This window comes from Panulirus ornatus, chromosome 29 (genome assembly GCF_036320965.1).
Source record: "Panulirus ornatus isolate Po-2019 chromosome 29, ASM3632096v1, whole genome shotgun sequence".
Classification (NCBI taxonomy): Eukaryota; Metazoa; Arthropoda; class Malacostraca; order Decapoda; family Palinuridae; genus Panulirus; species Panulirus ornatus.
In genome coordinates, this window is record NC_092252.1 from 24,499,351 (window position 1) to 24,514,911 (window position 15,561).

The 15,561-nt window shown below is 41.5% G+C and overlaps 1 protein-coding gene across 2 annotated transcripts in view; it reads right to left on the bottom strand.

The window, feature by feature from the left end:
* LOC139758193 (eukaryotic translation initiation factor 2 subunit 3-like) overlaps positions 1-15,561 on the bottom strand; it is a 64,070-nt gene that overhangs the window by 44,434 nt on the left and 4,075 nt on the right. For both annotated transcript variants that reach the window (XM_071679424.1, XM_071679425.1), the window contains exons 3-4: positions 8,729-8,852; positions 1,552-1,661 (exon numbers count right to left, since the gene is read on the bottom strand). In XM_071679424.1, the coding sequence (XP_071535525.1) occupies positions 1,552-1,661; positions 8,729-8,852 (234 nt within the window). The remainder of the gene's footprint in view (positions 1-1,551; positions 1,662-8,728; positions 8,853-15,561) is intronic.

Here is a 15,561-nt window from a genome sequence, read left to right on the forward strand (position 1 = left end):
TTACTACCTCTTCTCTGTTTACCAAATCATTTTCCCTAACCCTCTCACTTTGCACACCACCTCGACCAAAACACCCTATATCTGCCACTCTATCATCAAACACATTCAACAAACCTTCAAAATACTCACTCCATCTCCTTCTCACATCACCACTACTTGTTATCACCTCCCCATTTGCGCCCTTCACTGAAGTTCCCATTTGCTCCCTTGTCTTACGTTTAATCATAAACGTATATAATCATTTTTTTTTTTTTTGCTTTGTCGCTGTCTCCCGCGTTTGCGAGGTAGCACAAGGAAACAGACGAAAGAAATGGCCCAACCCACCCCCATACACATGTATATACATACACGTCCACACATGCAAATATACACACCTATACATCTCGATGCACACATATATATATACACACACAGACATACACACATATACACATGTACATAATTCACACTGTCTGCCTTTATCTATTCCCATCGCCACCTCGCCACACATGGAATAACATCCCCTCCCCCCTCATGTGTGCGAGGTAGCACTAGGAAAAGACAACAAAGGCCCCATTCGTTCACACTCAGTCTCTAGCTGTCATGTAATAATGCCCGAAACCACAGCTCCCTTTCCACATCCAGGCCCCACACAACTTTCCATGGTTTACCCCAGACGCTTCACATGCCCTGACTCAATCCACTGACAGCACGTCGACCCCATTATACCACATCGATCCAATTCACTCTATTCCTTGCCCACCTTTCACCCTCCTGCATGTTCAGGCCCCGATCACTCAAAATCTTTTTCACTCCATCTTTCCACCTCCAATTTGGTCTCCCACTTCTCCTCCTTCCCTCCACCTCCAACACATATATCCTCTTGGTCAATCTTTCCTCACTCATTCTCTCCATGTACCCAAACCATTTCAAAACACCCTCTTCTGCTCTCTCAACTACGCTCTTTTTATTTCCACACATCTCTCTTACCCTTACATTACTTACTCGATCAAACTATCTCACACCACATATTGCCCTCAAACATCTCATTTCCAGCACATCCACCCTCCTGCGGACAACTCTATCCATAGCCCACGCCTCGCAACCATACAACTTTGTTGGAACCACTATTCCTTCAAACATACCCATTTTTGCTTTCCGAGATAATGTTCTCGACTTCCAAACATTCTTCAAGGCTCCCAGGATTTTCGCCCCCCCTCTCCCCCCAGTTGTTATTTGACTGTGCCTTCAGGGGGTTAAACCAGTCAAAAAAATGCCTTCAATAATGTTTTACCATCAGAGCACAATCTCACGGAGGAACTTCTCACCCCATACACACTAGAAGGTCAATCAAAATGAGATAAAGTTATCAACAGTAAAACAAAAGAAAATACTTTAACTCTATACCTCTCATATGGCAGTGTAATCACATGTAATCTTTATGTCATGATTCCTTAACCATCTTCTGCTCAAGTTGAAAAGCCTGATTCAGATGGAAAAATATCTGTAGCTTTACAAATTTTCATGAAGCTGTGTTTAGCCAATGTGATAAATGGAATTAATAACACTTACCAATGAGTAGAAGTGCAGCATCCATTACAGCAGCACCGTTTAACATGGTTGCCATCAAAATGTCATGACCTGGGCAATCTACAAATGATACGTGCCGTACGATCCGAAATCTGTGAAAAGATGAAACAGCCATGTAGTGTAATGTAGATTCATTTTTCATCACCCATGCCATTTCCTACATCTAATACAAGGTCATTACAAGAGAATCTAACCTAAACACCTGAGCAGTAAATGTTTCCGAACCTTTCAGTTGTGAAGATCCACATACAATGCAAAAAGGTGCAAAAGATTTCTATATAATCTTTTTATTACCATGATGATACAGCGCTGGTGGCTGATTCATGTGAGAAACTGCAGAAGCTGGTGACTGAGTTTGGTAAAGTGTGTGGAAGAAGAAAGTTAAGAGTAAATTTGAATAAGAGCAAGGTTATTAGGTACAGTAGGGTTGAGGGTCAAGTCAATTGGGAGGTAAGTTTGAATGGAGAAAAACTGGAGGAAGTGAAGTGTTTTAGATATCTGGGAGTGGATCTGGCAGCGGATGGAACCATGGAAGCGGAAGTGGATCATAGGGTGGGGGAGGGGGCGAAAATTCTGGGGGCCTTGAAGAATGTGTGGAAGTCGAGAACATTATCTCGGAAAGCAAAAATGGGTATGTTTGAAGGAATAGTGGTTCCAACAATGTTGTATGGTTGCGAGGCGTGGGCTATGGATAGAGTTGTGCGTAGGAGGATGGATGTGCTGGAAATGAGATGTTTGAGGACAATGTGTGGTGTGAGGTGGTTTGATCGAGTGAGTAACGTAAGGGTAAGAGAGATGTGTGGAAATAAAAAGAGCGTGGTTGAGAGAGCAGAAGAGGGTGTTTTGAAGTGGTTTGGGCACATGGAGAGGATGAGTGAGGAAAGATTGACCAAGAGGATATATGTGTCGGAGGTGGAGGGAACAAGGAGAAGAGGGAGACCAAATTGGAGGTGGAAAGATGGAGTGAAAAATATTTTGTGTGATCGGGGCCTGAACATGCAGGAGGGTGAAAGGAGGGCAAGGAATAGAGTGAATTGGAGCGATGTGGTATACCGGGGTTGACGTGCTGTCAGTGGATTGAATCAAGGCATGTGAAGCGTCTGGGTTAAGCCATGGAAAGCTGTGTAGGTATGTATATTTGCGTGTGTGGACGTATGTATATACATGTGTATGAGGGGGGGTTGGGCCATTTCTTTCGTCTGTTTCCTTGCGCTACCTCGCAAACGCGGGAGACAGCGACAAAGTATAAAAAAAAAAAAAAAAGACAAATTAGTATGAGATTGTACTGAAATACAAAGAGTGAAGAAAGCTTGAAGAGTAAACACTAGGGAAGAGCGGAAATAAAGACTGAAAAGTGAAAAGCAAAAAAATGAATGAATAAAAAAAGTGATTACAACTACAGAGAACAGTAAGGTGACTTGAGATTTTGCCAAACAAACAGACTTGTTCCAAGTACCAATATGTAAAAGTACTCCCAAAAAGCAAAGTTTTAAAACTTTTGAATATAGGGTGATGTAAAGAGGCAGAGTATAGCTCAATCAAAAATTTAAGAAACCTAAAAGATAAAAATGTTGGTTCCAAAGGTTGAACAAACCATCTTTCTAAGATGGTATCCTGCTGACATGGGAACATGAAATACACTCCCTGGGAATAAATTAGTCAGCACCATTCCAACTCTTAAATTCAATGAGGAAGTATCAGCCTGTAATTAATCTTTCTGAGTAACTCTTGGGTTTTCGAGAGCACTCACTTGTTAACTGGGTCTGTCCTTGGCCTACTGGCATCTGCCCACCTCCCATCTTCCACATACCATTCCCTATCCCTCCCACCCACTCAGAACTCATAGTTCACACAACACTGCACCAACTCAAGTGATGAGAGAGAGAAAGAGAGAGAGAGGAGGAGCATAAATTGTTTCTGAGATGCCATATCAAAGTAAAAAGATATTTCAACCATCAAAATCCAGATTTCTCTCCTTGGTAATCTGTTCTGTGAGCAGGTATGAGAAGAGCTTAGAGGAAAAACTTTCAAATAAGACCAGTCCCATGAGGCAGACTGGAGTTCAACTCTGTCAGTGGAGGAATCCTCATACCACACACAATATATATTATTCTTTCATCACTGCCTTTTCCCACATTAGTGAGGAAGCACCCGGAATAGACAAAGGAATGGCCTCAATTGCTCACATCCACTATCCAGCTGTCATATATAGTGCACAATAACCAGAGCCCCCTATCCATATTCAGGCCCCATAGACCTTTCACTGGTTTCCCCTGACCGCTTCATAAGCCATGGTTCAGCCCACTGATAGCACAGTGACTCCTATAAACCATAGCATTCAATCCTTTGCATGTCTCGCACCCTTTGGCATGTTTAGGTCCTGAACACTCAAAGCTTCTTTAATTCCATCCTTTCACCTCTTCCCTGGTTCCCCCTTTTTCTTGTTAACTCAACTTCCGACTAGTATACCCTCTTCGTATCCTCCATACATGTCCAAAACCTTTCAGCACACCCTATTCAGCTCTCTTATAATACTCCTCTTACTATCACACCTTTCTCTTACCCTCTTATCCCTTATGTGTATCAACCCAGCTAGAACTCCCTCAAGGGGATGGCCACATCAACTGAGTCTCCATAACTAGTGAACTCCTTTGCCACTTTACATCCTTCCGTGACTCACTGGCAGAGGGAAACTCTAGTGCAGTGTTTAGAGAGGCTCCTACCTTCCTACTGAATACTTCTGCCTAATGCTCCTGCCTAATGTTCCTACCCCTACTTCTACTGCTTAAATGTTCCTACCAAAAACTTTTACCTACTGCTGCTATCATTTTGCCAAAAGGCAGGGCTGGTGCACAAAGCTCACCACAGGAGAATCTAGAGTTATGAAGTATGAGCTGTGTGAGTTAAGTGTTGTCCAGTTATTTATGACAAGGAGAGATTGTATGTGTGAAGACAGAATGTCAGTAGTCCATGTGTGGGTGAGGCAGAAGGAAGAGACAGATAAATGGGTCAGAGGAGGGCAACCTAACAACCACTGAAGTGCTGGTTCACTTCGCAGCCATCACTACCCGCCCCCCTCCACACACACACACACACACACACACACACACACACACACATATACCGATACCCAGGCAGGTAATACTGGAAATACTCTCTACACACCACAAATTGTCCTCAAATAGTTCACTTTCATCACATTCATCCTTTCTTATGTACGGCCCATACCTTGCATCCATACAACACTCATGGGACCATCATGCCATCAAACATATCAATCATTGCCCACAAAGATATTGACCTCTCTTTCCACACATTCCTTAATGCACCCAGAACATATGCCCCTCACCCAACCTTTGGCTCACTTCAGCTTCCATGGTTCCATTCCTGTTATGTCTACTCTCAAGTATCTAAAACAATCCTCTTCTTCCAAATCATCTCCAATCAAATTTACACTCCAAAGAACCTGTTTCCTTTTGTTCCTAAATATAGCAATCTTCCTTTTTTTCCACATCAAGGCCAGGCCTTAATTGAAATACTGAGGGGATTATGAAAAAGATACAAGGGAAGTATTCATGAATTTCGGAGGAAGTGAAAAAAATGTCTTTTAAAATGTTCCAGGTTATAGTTATTGGGAATGACATGAGAAGGTAGAGAGTTCCAAAGCTTCAAGGTGTAGGGAAAGAAACAGTTGTCAAAATGGCCCACCTGTGAGTTGCCAATGGCTACACAGTAATCGTGTGATGCTGCGGCTGGCCAAGTATTGGGTGGCCTAGCTATTGGTGGGGGTAAGCAAGCAGACAGCTCTCAGATTCACATTTACTCTCAACTTTCACACTATCCCAAGCTAAGAAAGCATATTAAGCAGTTTCTCACAAAAATCTGCCATCACTGTGATGTAATCAGCAAACAGCAAGACTTCACCTCCCAGACCTCCCTACCCTAAACAGACTGCAGACCTACCCTTTCTCCAATGGCAGTGAATGGAACTATGGAAGCTGAAGTAAGCCTAGGGGGGGAAAGGGTAATATGGTTCTGGGCACATTTCACGAGTGTTAGTGGAAAGAGAGAGCATGCTTGAAAGCGTAGTCCTTCCAATGCTGTACAGAAGTGAGGCATGGGTTCTAGATGAGAAAGTAAGGAGAAGACTAGATGTTAGAAATTAACTGTTTGAGTACATAATATGTGGTATGAGGAGGGTTGCTCACATATGAAATGATAGGGAGGTGCAGTAATAAGAGTATGGTACAGGCAGCTGAAGGTGAGCTGAAATGGCTTGGAGAAATGTAAAGCATGAGAGGAGTTGTTGATAAAGAGGATAAATATGTCAAAATTGGAGGGTACATGGAGAAGTGGATGACTGAATGGGATATGGAAGGAGGGAGTGCTAAAGGCTGCGGGTACTCGGGATCTAAACATGCAGGAAGATGTAAGGTGAGCAAGGGATATCTAGAGATATAGCGTACAGGAAGCAAAGTGTTGTCAGTGGAATGAACCAGGGCATATGAAGTGGCTGGGGAAGGCCATTTCTCCATCTGTTCCTGGTGCTACCTTGCTAAAACATGAAATGATGAAAAAAATTATGAACTCGCTAAGACAATGAGGAATACTTAGGATGAGTGGTAGGTGCAGATAAAATGTATCTCATGAGAGTTTAGCAGTTTTTGAGTTACTGGAAGTGCAATTCAAATACTAATATGTCAAATTCTCATAGAACTGAATACATCTGTTACTCAAAGGGACATTTATAATGAGACTAGGCTAAGGGAAGACTCTTTTGCCATGCTAACTCCTTGATAATATAAAACAGCTGATAGCAATAGTCAAGAAAGTTTTGTTTAATGAAACAGATATACTTTAGCAGATAAAAAAAAATTTCTTCACTGTTAACAAATGGGAACATCAGTGAAGCGGGCAAATAAAGAAAATGGCAACAAACAGATGAAGAGATGGAATGATAACTCTGAAAGATCACTGAATGTGTTTGATGACATGGTGGCAAATACCATGTTGCAGAAATACACAAGGTGAGGGAGGTATGGCAAGTGATTTGGTGAAATAAGAAATGGTGAAAGCCTTGCATAAGAAAAAACATGGCAAGGCAGCTGGAGTGGATTTGTAATGCAGTTTAATATCTCAAGAAAGGGGGATGACTGTATTGTTGCTGGTTAGTTAGGACATTTAAAATGTGTGTAGATTATGGTGAGGTGCCTAATGACTGGCAGGTTGCATAAAAAGGACCATTGTTTAAAGGCAAAGGGAACAAGCAATTGTTAAATTACAGAGTGTACTTATCAGCTGCATGGACAAATTGTAATTGAAGAGGGGGGTGGCATGCAAACTGAAAGGAACACTGCAGTCTGCAGCAACCTCAGGTCCTGTGTGTTTAAATTGTTTAAGGATGGGATGGTATGGGAAATAAAACATAATTTCCTACATTAGCTAGCCAGTGCCAGAAACAGACAAAGAAAGGCCTCATCAGCTTACAATCATTCTCTATGTCATGTGCAATGCACCAAAACCACAGCCTCCTATCCACAACCAAGCCCCACATTTCATTCTGTGGTTGAGTCCATTAAAAACTCTATATACCACATTGTTCCAATTCACTCTATCCAGTGCATGCATTTCAACCTCCTGAATTTTCCCATCCCAACCACTCAAAATACTTTTCACCTTATCCTTCCATCTCAAATTTGGTCTACCCCTTTTCCTTCTCCCTTTCATTTCTGACACATATATCCTATTTATCCATTTTGTCAATGTTCTATCCTCATTCATTCTCTCAACATATCTAAACCATTTCAGCACTCTTAACTAATTTTTTTTTTTTCCAAGTTGAAGGCTCTAGTCACAGACAAAAGTCCACATCAAGACTGGGCCTTAATTGAAATAAGAAGAGAAATATGAAATGGAAAAAGAAAAGACAAGGGGAAATATTCATGAATTTTTGAGAGAAAGTGAAAAACCTGTCTTGAAATGTGCCAGGTCATAAATATTGGGAAAGACATGAGAAGGTACAGTGTTCCAAAGCTTCTATGTACAGAGAAAGAAGCATCAAAACAGCCCACCCTTGAGTTGCTGATGGCCACACAATAATCATGAGACGCAGCAGCTTGCTGAGTAGTGTGTGGTCTAGCTAGTGGTGCGGGCACACAAGCAGCCAGCTCTCAGGAGCAAAAACCAAAGTAATACCTACAGAAGAGGGAGGGAAAGTGAAGCAACATCGCAGCATTGGGAAAGAAGGTCAAGTCTGGAAGTTAGCCTGGGACCGTTTATAAGGTGGATTGCTTTTGACTCTCTTCTGTCATGTAAGGGTGCAGAACTAGAACCACCCCAAATGTGAGAGCAGTACTCCATTCAAGGATGAATCAATCCCTTATTACTATATCTCTCTCTCGCCTTTTTATTATTTACTTGAGCAGACTACCTCAAGCTGCATAGTCCTTAAACACTTTCAATACATCCTCCCTTCTCCACACAAACTCATCCATAGCCTATTCCACTCATCTATTGTTCATTAAGACTACTATACTTTCACAAATATCCATTTCTGCCCTTGCAGATAACCATCTCTCCACACATTCCTTAATGTTCTCAGAACCTTCACATCCCTCATACCCTTATGATTAACTTCCTCTTCCATGGTCCCATTAGCTGCCATGTACACTCCTAAGTGTCTAAAATACACTGCTCATCCTTCAAATCCCTCCATTCAAACTCACACCCTAACTATCCTGTCCCTCTGCATTCCTATACCTAATAACTTTGCTTTTATTCACAATTACTCTCAACTTTCTCCTTCCATGCAATCTTCAAAACTCAGAAACCAACTCCTGCAGTTTCTCACTCAAATCTACCATCAATACTGTGTCATTATCAAATAACAAATGACTCACTTCCCAGGCCCCATTACCTCCTACACTCTGCATACATGCCTCTCTCTCCAATACCCTTGTATTTACCTCAATCATCACCTAATCCATAAAAAAATCAAACAGCCATGGTGCAATCACATATCCCTGCTAGAGACCCATTTTCACAGACTAAAAGAAAAAACAAAAAGTTTAAAGGGAAAACCTGAGAATTAAATATACATGGAAGCTCATGGATGAGGGAAGCAAAAGAGAGAGCAACCAACATTAAATTAAGACCTTACTTTCCTGAGCAGTTGGATTTGGCACATGGGAAGGCATCATCTTTGTAAGAACTAGCAGAGATGAAACATGCTGGCCTCGGACACTTGGGATTATCACATTTGTATATTTTAGCATTGGCATAACCTGAAAAGACAAGTCTGATCAGTCTGTAATTATATTCATAATCATATAATTGAAAATCAGTAAAGCTATCATTAAATCATTCTGATAATCAGTAATTTTTATTCATTTATTATTGGAAAGATATCTGCAAAAGATGGACATCCAGATTCACCCAGCAGCTCAAATTATTCAAACTACAGAACAATCACTATCAAGAATAGATGCAGTCTTGAAGAGCAAGGGCCATGATGCTTCTGCAAATTTCTGGGATATTTCCTGGACATGCAAATCCATGATCAATATGGACACATTCGTGCAACATTTTCCTATACACACATTTCATAGATGATACTTAGAATTCCTTCCCTACCTTGGCAACATTGTGCATAGCTTTCAAGATATTCAAGTTTAAGCAAAACTGGCTGATTATTTTCATGAATTAGTGAAAAATCCTCTCCAGGCATTATGCTTTAACGGTCGCAATCAGATCTTGATCCATGGGCTGGATCAACTCTGTTGTGTTTTTAGGGAGGTACTCCATCCTTTCATTATCAAACAATAACTCAATTCAAATGGGTGACATGCATAATTTCAGGTGAGCAATTCCCTAGTTTGCAAGATTATTCTTGGTGCAGCACCCTTCCACAGTGGAATGCAAGATATACATTTTGAAGAATGAAAAAAGTTTCTCTCCTAGGCAGTGTCCCATTAGACAATCCTCAAATCTACTGGGAACTGGGATCCTTTAACCCAATGGCTTCATGTGAAGTGACTGCCAATCACCAGTCATCCAGTGGTAGAGACCAGTTCACTCATACACAGGCCCATCCCTTGGGCAATTACCTACTCTACACCTATGACAATGTCATCAATCTGCTCAATGTCAGGGCCAGTACCAACATGCCTCCATATAATTCTTGGATCACTGCCATCAACCTGATGGTGATGGTAGTCAATTTATGAGAACAAAAAGTTTTTTGAAAGAAGCAAGGAAAAGGCAAGGAAAGAAACAAACCCAGAAAAATGCTTACAGGACACAAACCCACAAAGAAGGAATTCTAAATTCTTCAAAAGTTACATTAAAAAGCAAGATTAGAAAAGGCTGCAAGCTGGAAAGCAATACAATCAGCAGGAGAAAGACTTTCAGAAAAGCAGATAACTGAGGTGGAGGTGAAGGAGGTGTGGTGCAAGGTGGAGACAAGGTTCATGATGCAAATTCATTTATCCTTAACTATAGGTACCATCTATATCTTTATACAAATATTTAATAATCTACACTTCTATTTATTTATTATACTTTGCCGCTGTCTCCCGCGTTAGCGAGGTAGCGCAAGGAAACAGACAAAAGAATGGCCCAACCCACCTGCATACATATGTATATACATGCACGGCCACACACAGCACATATACATGCCTATTCATCTCAACGTATATATATATATATATATATATATATATATATATATATATATATATATATATATATATATATATATCTTTTTTTTTTTTTTTAAACTATTCGCCATTTCCCGCGTTAGCGAGGAAGCGCTAAGAACAGAGGACTGGGCGTTTTTTGGAATATCCTCAACTGGCCCCCTCTGTTCCTTCTTTTGGAAAATCTAAAAAAAAAAACGAGAGGGGAGGATTTCCAGCCCCCCGCTCCCTCCCCTTTTAGTCGCCTTCTACGACACGCAGGGAATACGTGGGAAGTATTCTTAATCCCCTATCCCCAGGGATATATATATATATATATATATATATATATATATATATATATATATATATATATATATATATATATATCCCTGGGGATAGGGGATTAAGAATACTTCCCACGTATTCCCTGCGTGTCGTAGAAGGCGACTAAAAGGGGAGGGAGCGGGGGGCTGGAAATCCTCCCTTCTCATTATTTTTTTTTAATTTTCCAAAAGGAACAGAGAACGGGGCCAGGTAAGGATATTCCCTCAAAGGCCCATTCCTCTGTTCTTAACGCTACCTCGCTAATGCGGGAAATGGCGAATAGTTTAAAAAAAAAAAAAAAAAAAAAAAATATATATATATATATATATATATATATATATATATATATATATATATATATATATATATATATACTGAGTGACTGAGTTTGGTAAAGTGTGTGGAAGAAGAAAGTTAAGAGTAAATGTGAATAAGAGCAAGGTTATTAGGTACAGTAGGGTTGAGGGTCAAGTCAATTGGGAGGTGAGTTTGAATGGAGAAAAACTGGAGGAAGTGAAGTGTTTTAGATATCTGGGAGTGGATCTGTCAGCGGATGGAACCATGGAAGCGGAAGTGGATCATAGGGTGGGGGAGGGGGCGAAAATTTTGGGAGCCTTGAAAAATGTGTGGAAGTCGAGAACATTATCTCGGAAAGCAAAAATGGGTATGTTTGAAGGAATAGTGGTTCCAACAATGTTGTATGGTTGCGAGGCATGGGCTATGGATAGAGTTGTGCGCAGGAGGATGGATGTGCTGGAAATGAGATGTTTGAGGACAATGTGTGGTGTGAGGTGGTTTGATCGAGTAAGTAACGTAAGGGTAAGAGAGATGTGTGGAAATAAAAAGAGCGTGGTTGAGAGAGCAGAAGAGGGTGTTTTGAAATGGTTTGGGCACATGGAGAGAATGAGTGAGGAAAGATTGACCAAGAGGATATATGTGTCGGAGGTGGAGGGAACGAGGAGAAGAGGGAGACCAAATTGGAGGTGGAAAGATGGAGTGAAAAAGATTTTGTGTGATCGGGGCCTGAACATGCAGGAGGGTGAAAGGAGGGCAAGGAATAGAGTGAATTGGAGCGATGTGGTATACAGGGTTTGACGTGCTGTCAGTGGATTGAATCAAGGCATGTGAAGCGTCTGGGGTAAACCATGGAAAGCTGTGTAGGTATGTATATTTGCGTGTGTGGACGTGTGTATGTACATGTGTATGGGGGGGGGGGTTGGGCCATTTCTTTCGTCTGTTTCCTTGCGCTACCTCGCAAACGCGGGAGACAGCGACAAAGTATAAAAAAAAAAAAAAAAAAAAAAAAAAAAAAATATATATATATATACACACACACAGACATATATATATACACATGTACATAATTCATACTGTCTGCCCTTATCCATTCCCATCGCCACACAGCCACAAATGAAATGACAACCCCCTCCCCCCGTATGTGCGCGAGGTAGCGCTAGGAAAAGTCAACAAAGGCCACATTCATTCACACTCAGTCTCTAGCTGTCATTTATAATGCACCAAAACCACAGCTCCCTTTTCACATCCAGGTCCCACAAAACTTTCCATGGTTTACCCCAGATGCTTCACATGCCCTGGTTCAATCCACTGACATCATGTCGACCCCAGTATACCACATTGTTCCAATTCACTCAATTCCTTGCATACCTTTCACCCTCCTACATGTTCAGGCCCCAATCACTCAAAATCTTTTTCACTCAATCCTCCCATCTCCAATTTGGTCTCTCACTTCTCCTCGTTCTCTCCACCTCTGACACATATCCTCTTGGTAAATCTTTCCTCACTCATTCTCTCCATGAAAGCAAACCATTCCAAAACACCTTCTTCTGCTCTCTCAACCACACTCTTTTTATAACCACACATCTCTCTTACCCTTTCATTACTTACCTGATCAAACCACCTCACACCATATACAGTCCTCAAACATCTCATTTCCAGCACATCCACCCTCCTCTGCACAACTCTATTTATAGCCCACGCTTCGCAACCATATAACATTGTTGGAACCACTATTCCTTCAAACATGCCCATTTTTGCTTTCCATGATAACGTTCTCAACTTCCACACATTTTTCAACGCTCCCAGAATTTTCGCCCCCTCCCCCACCCCATGATTCACTTCCGCTTCCAAGGTTCCATCTGTCGCCAAATCCACTCCCACATATCTAAAACACTTCACTTCCTCCAGCTTTTCTCCATTCAAACTCACCTCCCAACTGACTTGTCCCTCAACCCTACTGTAGCTAATAACCTTGCTCTTATTCACATTTACTCTCTCCATTCTTCTTTCACACACTTTACCAAACTCACTCACCAGCTTCTGCAGTTTCTCACCCGAATCAGCCACCAGCGCTGCATCATCAGCAAACAACAACTGACTCACTTCCCAAGCTCTCTCAACCACAACAGACTGCACACTTGCCCCTCTTTCCAAAACTCTTGCATTCACCTCCCTAACAACCCGATCCATAAACAGATTAAACAACCATGGAGACATCACACACCCCTAACGCAAACCAACATTCACTGAGAACCAATCACTTTCTTCTCTTCCTACACATACACATGCCTTACATCCTTGATAAAAACTTTTCACTGCTTCTAACAACTTACCTCCAACACCTTATATTCTTAATACCTTCCACAGAGCATCTCTATCAACTCTATCATATGCCTTCTCCAGATCCATAAATGCTACATACAAATTCATTTGATTTTCTAAGAATTTCTCACATACATTTTTCAAAGCAAACACCTGATCCACACATCCTCTACCACTTCTGAAACCACACTGCTCTTCCCCAATCTGATGCTCTGTACATGCCTTCACCCTCTCAATCAATACCCTCCCATAAAATTTACCAGGAATACTCAACAAACTTATACCTCTGTAGTTTGAGCACTCACTTTTATCCCCTTTGCCTTTGTACAATGGCACTATGTAAGCATTCTGCTAGTCCTCAGGCACCTCACCATGAGTCATACATACATTAAATAACCTTACCAACCAGTCAACAATACATTCACCCCTTTTTTAATAAATTCCACAGCAATACCATCCAAACCCGCTGCCTTGCCGGCTTTCATCTTCCACAAAGCTTTTACTACCTCTTCTGTTTACCAAATCATTCTCCCTAACCCTCTCACTTTGCACACCACCTCGACCAAAACACCCTATATCTACCACTCTATCATCGAACACATTCAACAAACCTTCAAAACACTCACTCCATCTCCTCACATCACCACTACTTGTTATCACCTTCCCATTAGCCCCCTTCACTGATGATCCCAATCGTTCTCTTGTCTTACGCACTTTATTTACCTACTTCCAAAACATCTTTTTTTATTCTCCCTAAAATTTAATGATACTCTCTCACCCCAACTCTCATTTGCCCTCTAGTTTGCCTCTTGCATCTTTCTCTTGACCTCCTGCCTTTATCTTTTATACATATCTGCATTATTTCCCTGCAAACATCGTCCAAATGCCTCTCTCTTCTCTCTCACTAATAATCTTACTTCCTCATCCCACCAATCACTACCCTTTCTAATCTGCCCAGCTCCCACACTTCTCATGCCACAGGCATCTTTTGCACAAGCCATCACTGCCTCCCTAAATACATCCCATTCCTCCCCCACTCCCCTTACCTCCTTTGTTCTCACCTTTTCCCATTCTGTACTCAGTCTCTCATGGTACTTCCTCACACAAGTCTCCCTCCCAAGCTCACTTACTCTCACCACTCTCTTCACCCCAACATTCTCTCTTCCTTTCTGAAAAGCTCTACAAATCTTCACCTTTGCCTCCACAAGATAATGATTAGACATCCCTCCAGTTGCACCTCTTAGCACATTAACATCCAGAAGTCTCTCTCACGTGCCTATCAATTAACATGTAATCTAATAACGCTCACTGGCCCTCTCTCCTACTTACATACGTATACTTATATATATCTCTCTTTATAAACCAGGTATTCCCAATCACCAGTCCTTTTTCAGCACATAAATCTACAAGCTCTTCACCATTTCCATTTACAACACTGAACACCCCATGTGCACCAATTATTCCCTCAACTGCCACATTACTCACCTTTGCATTCAAATCACCCATCACTATAACCCGGTCTCGTGCATCAAAACTACTAACACACTCATTCAGCTGCTTCCAAAACACTTGCCTCTCATGATCTTTCTTCTCATGCCCAGGTGCATATGCACCAATAATCACCCATCTCTCTCCATCAACTTTCAGTTTTACCCATATCAATCTATAGTTTACTTTCTTACACTCTATCACATACTCCCACCACTCCTGTTTGAGGAGTAGTGCTACTCCTTCCCTTGCTCTTGTCCTTTCACGAACCCCTGGCTTTACGCCCAAGACATTCCCAAACCACTCTTCCCCTTTACCCTTGAGCTTCGTTTCCCTCAGAGCCAAAACATCCAGGTTCCTCTCCTCACATACTACCTATCTTTCCTTTTTTCTGATCTTGGTTACATCCATACGCATTTAGACACCCCAATCTGAGCCTTTGAGGAGTATGAGCACTCCCCGTGTGACTCCTTCTTCTTTTTCCCCACTTAGAAAGTTAGAATACAAGGAGGGGAGGGTTTCTAGCCCCCCGCTCCCGTCCCTTTAGTCCCCTTCAACGACACGTGAGGAATGCATGGGAAGTATTCTTTCTCCCCTACTCCATGTATTTCAGAATGGCTCCACAGAACTGCACTTATATATGAGGGCAACATGACACTCCTTGAACTGTATGACTGACTCAGGCATGTGAGATCATAAGTGTACACTACAGTACACATATACAAATAAGTACAAAAATGTTTTCCTTGTCCATACACTGTCCTTACATACATGGACAGAAAGTGCTAATGTTGTTTTCACGTACATAACTGTATGCTTCTTTAACATGTGAGCCTACATATACTCTACTCATTAAATACACACATTAAAATAATACTGAATG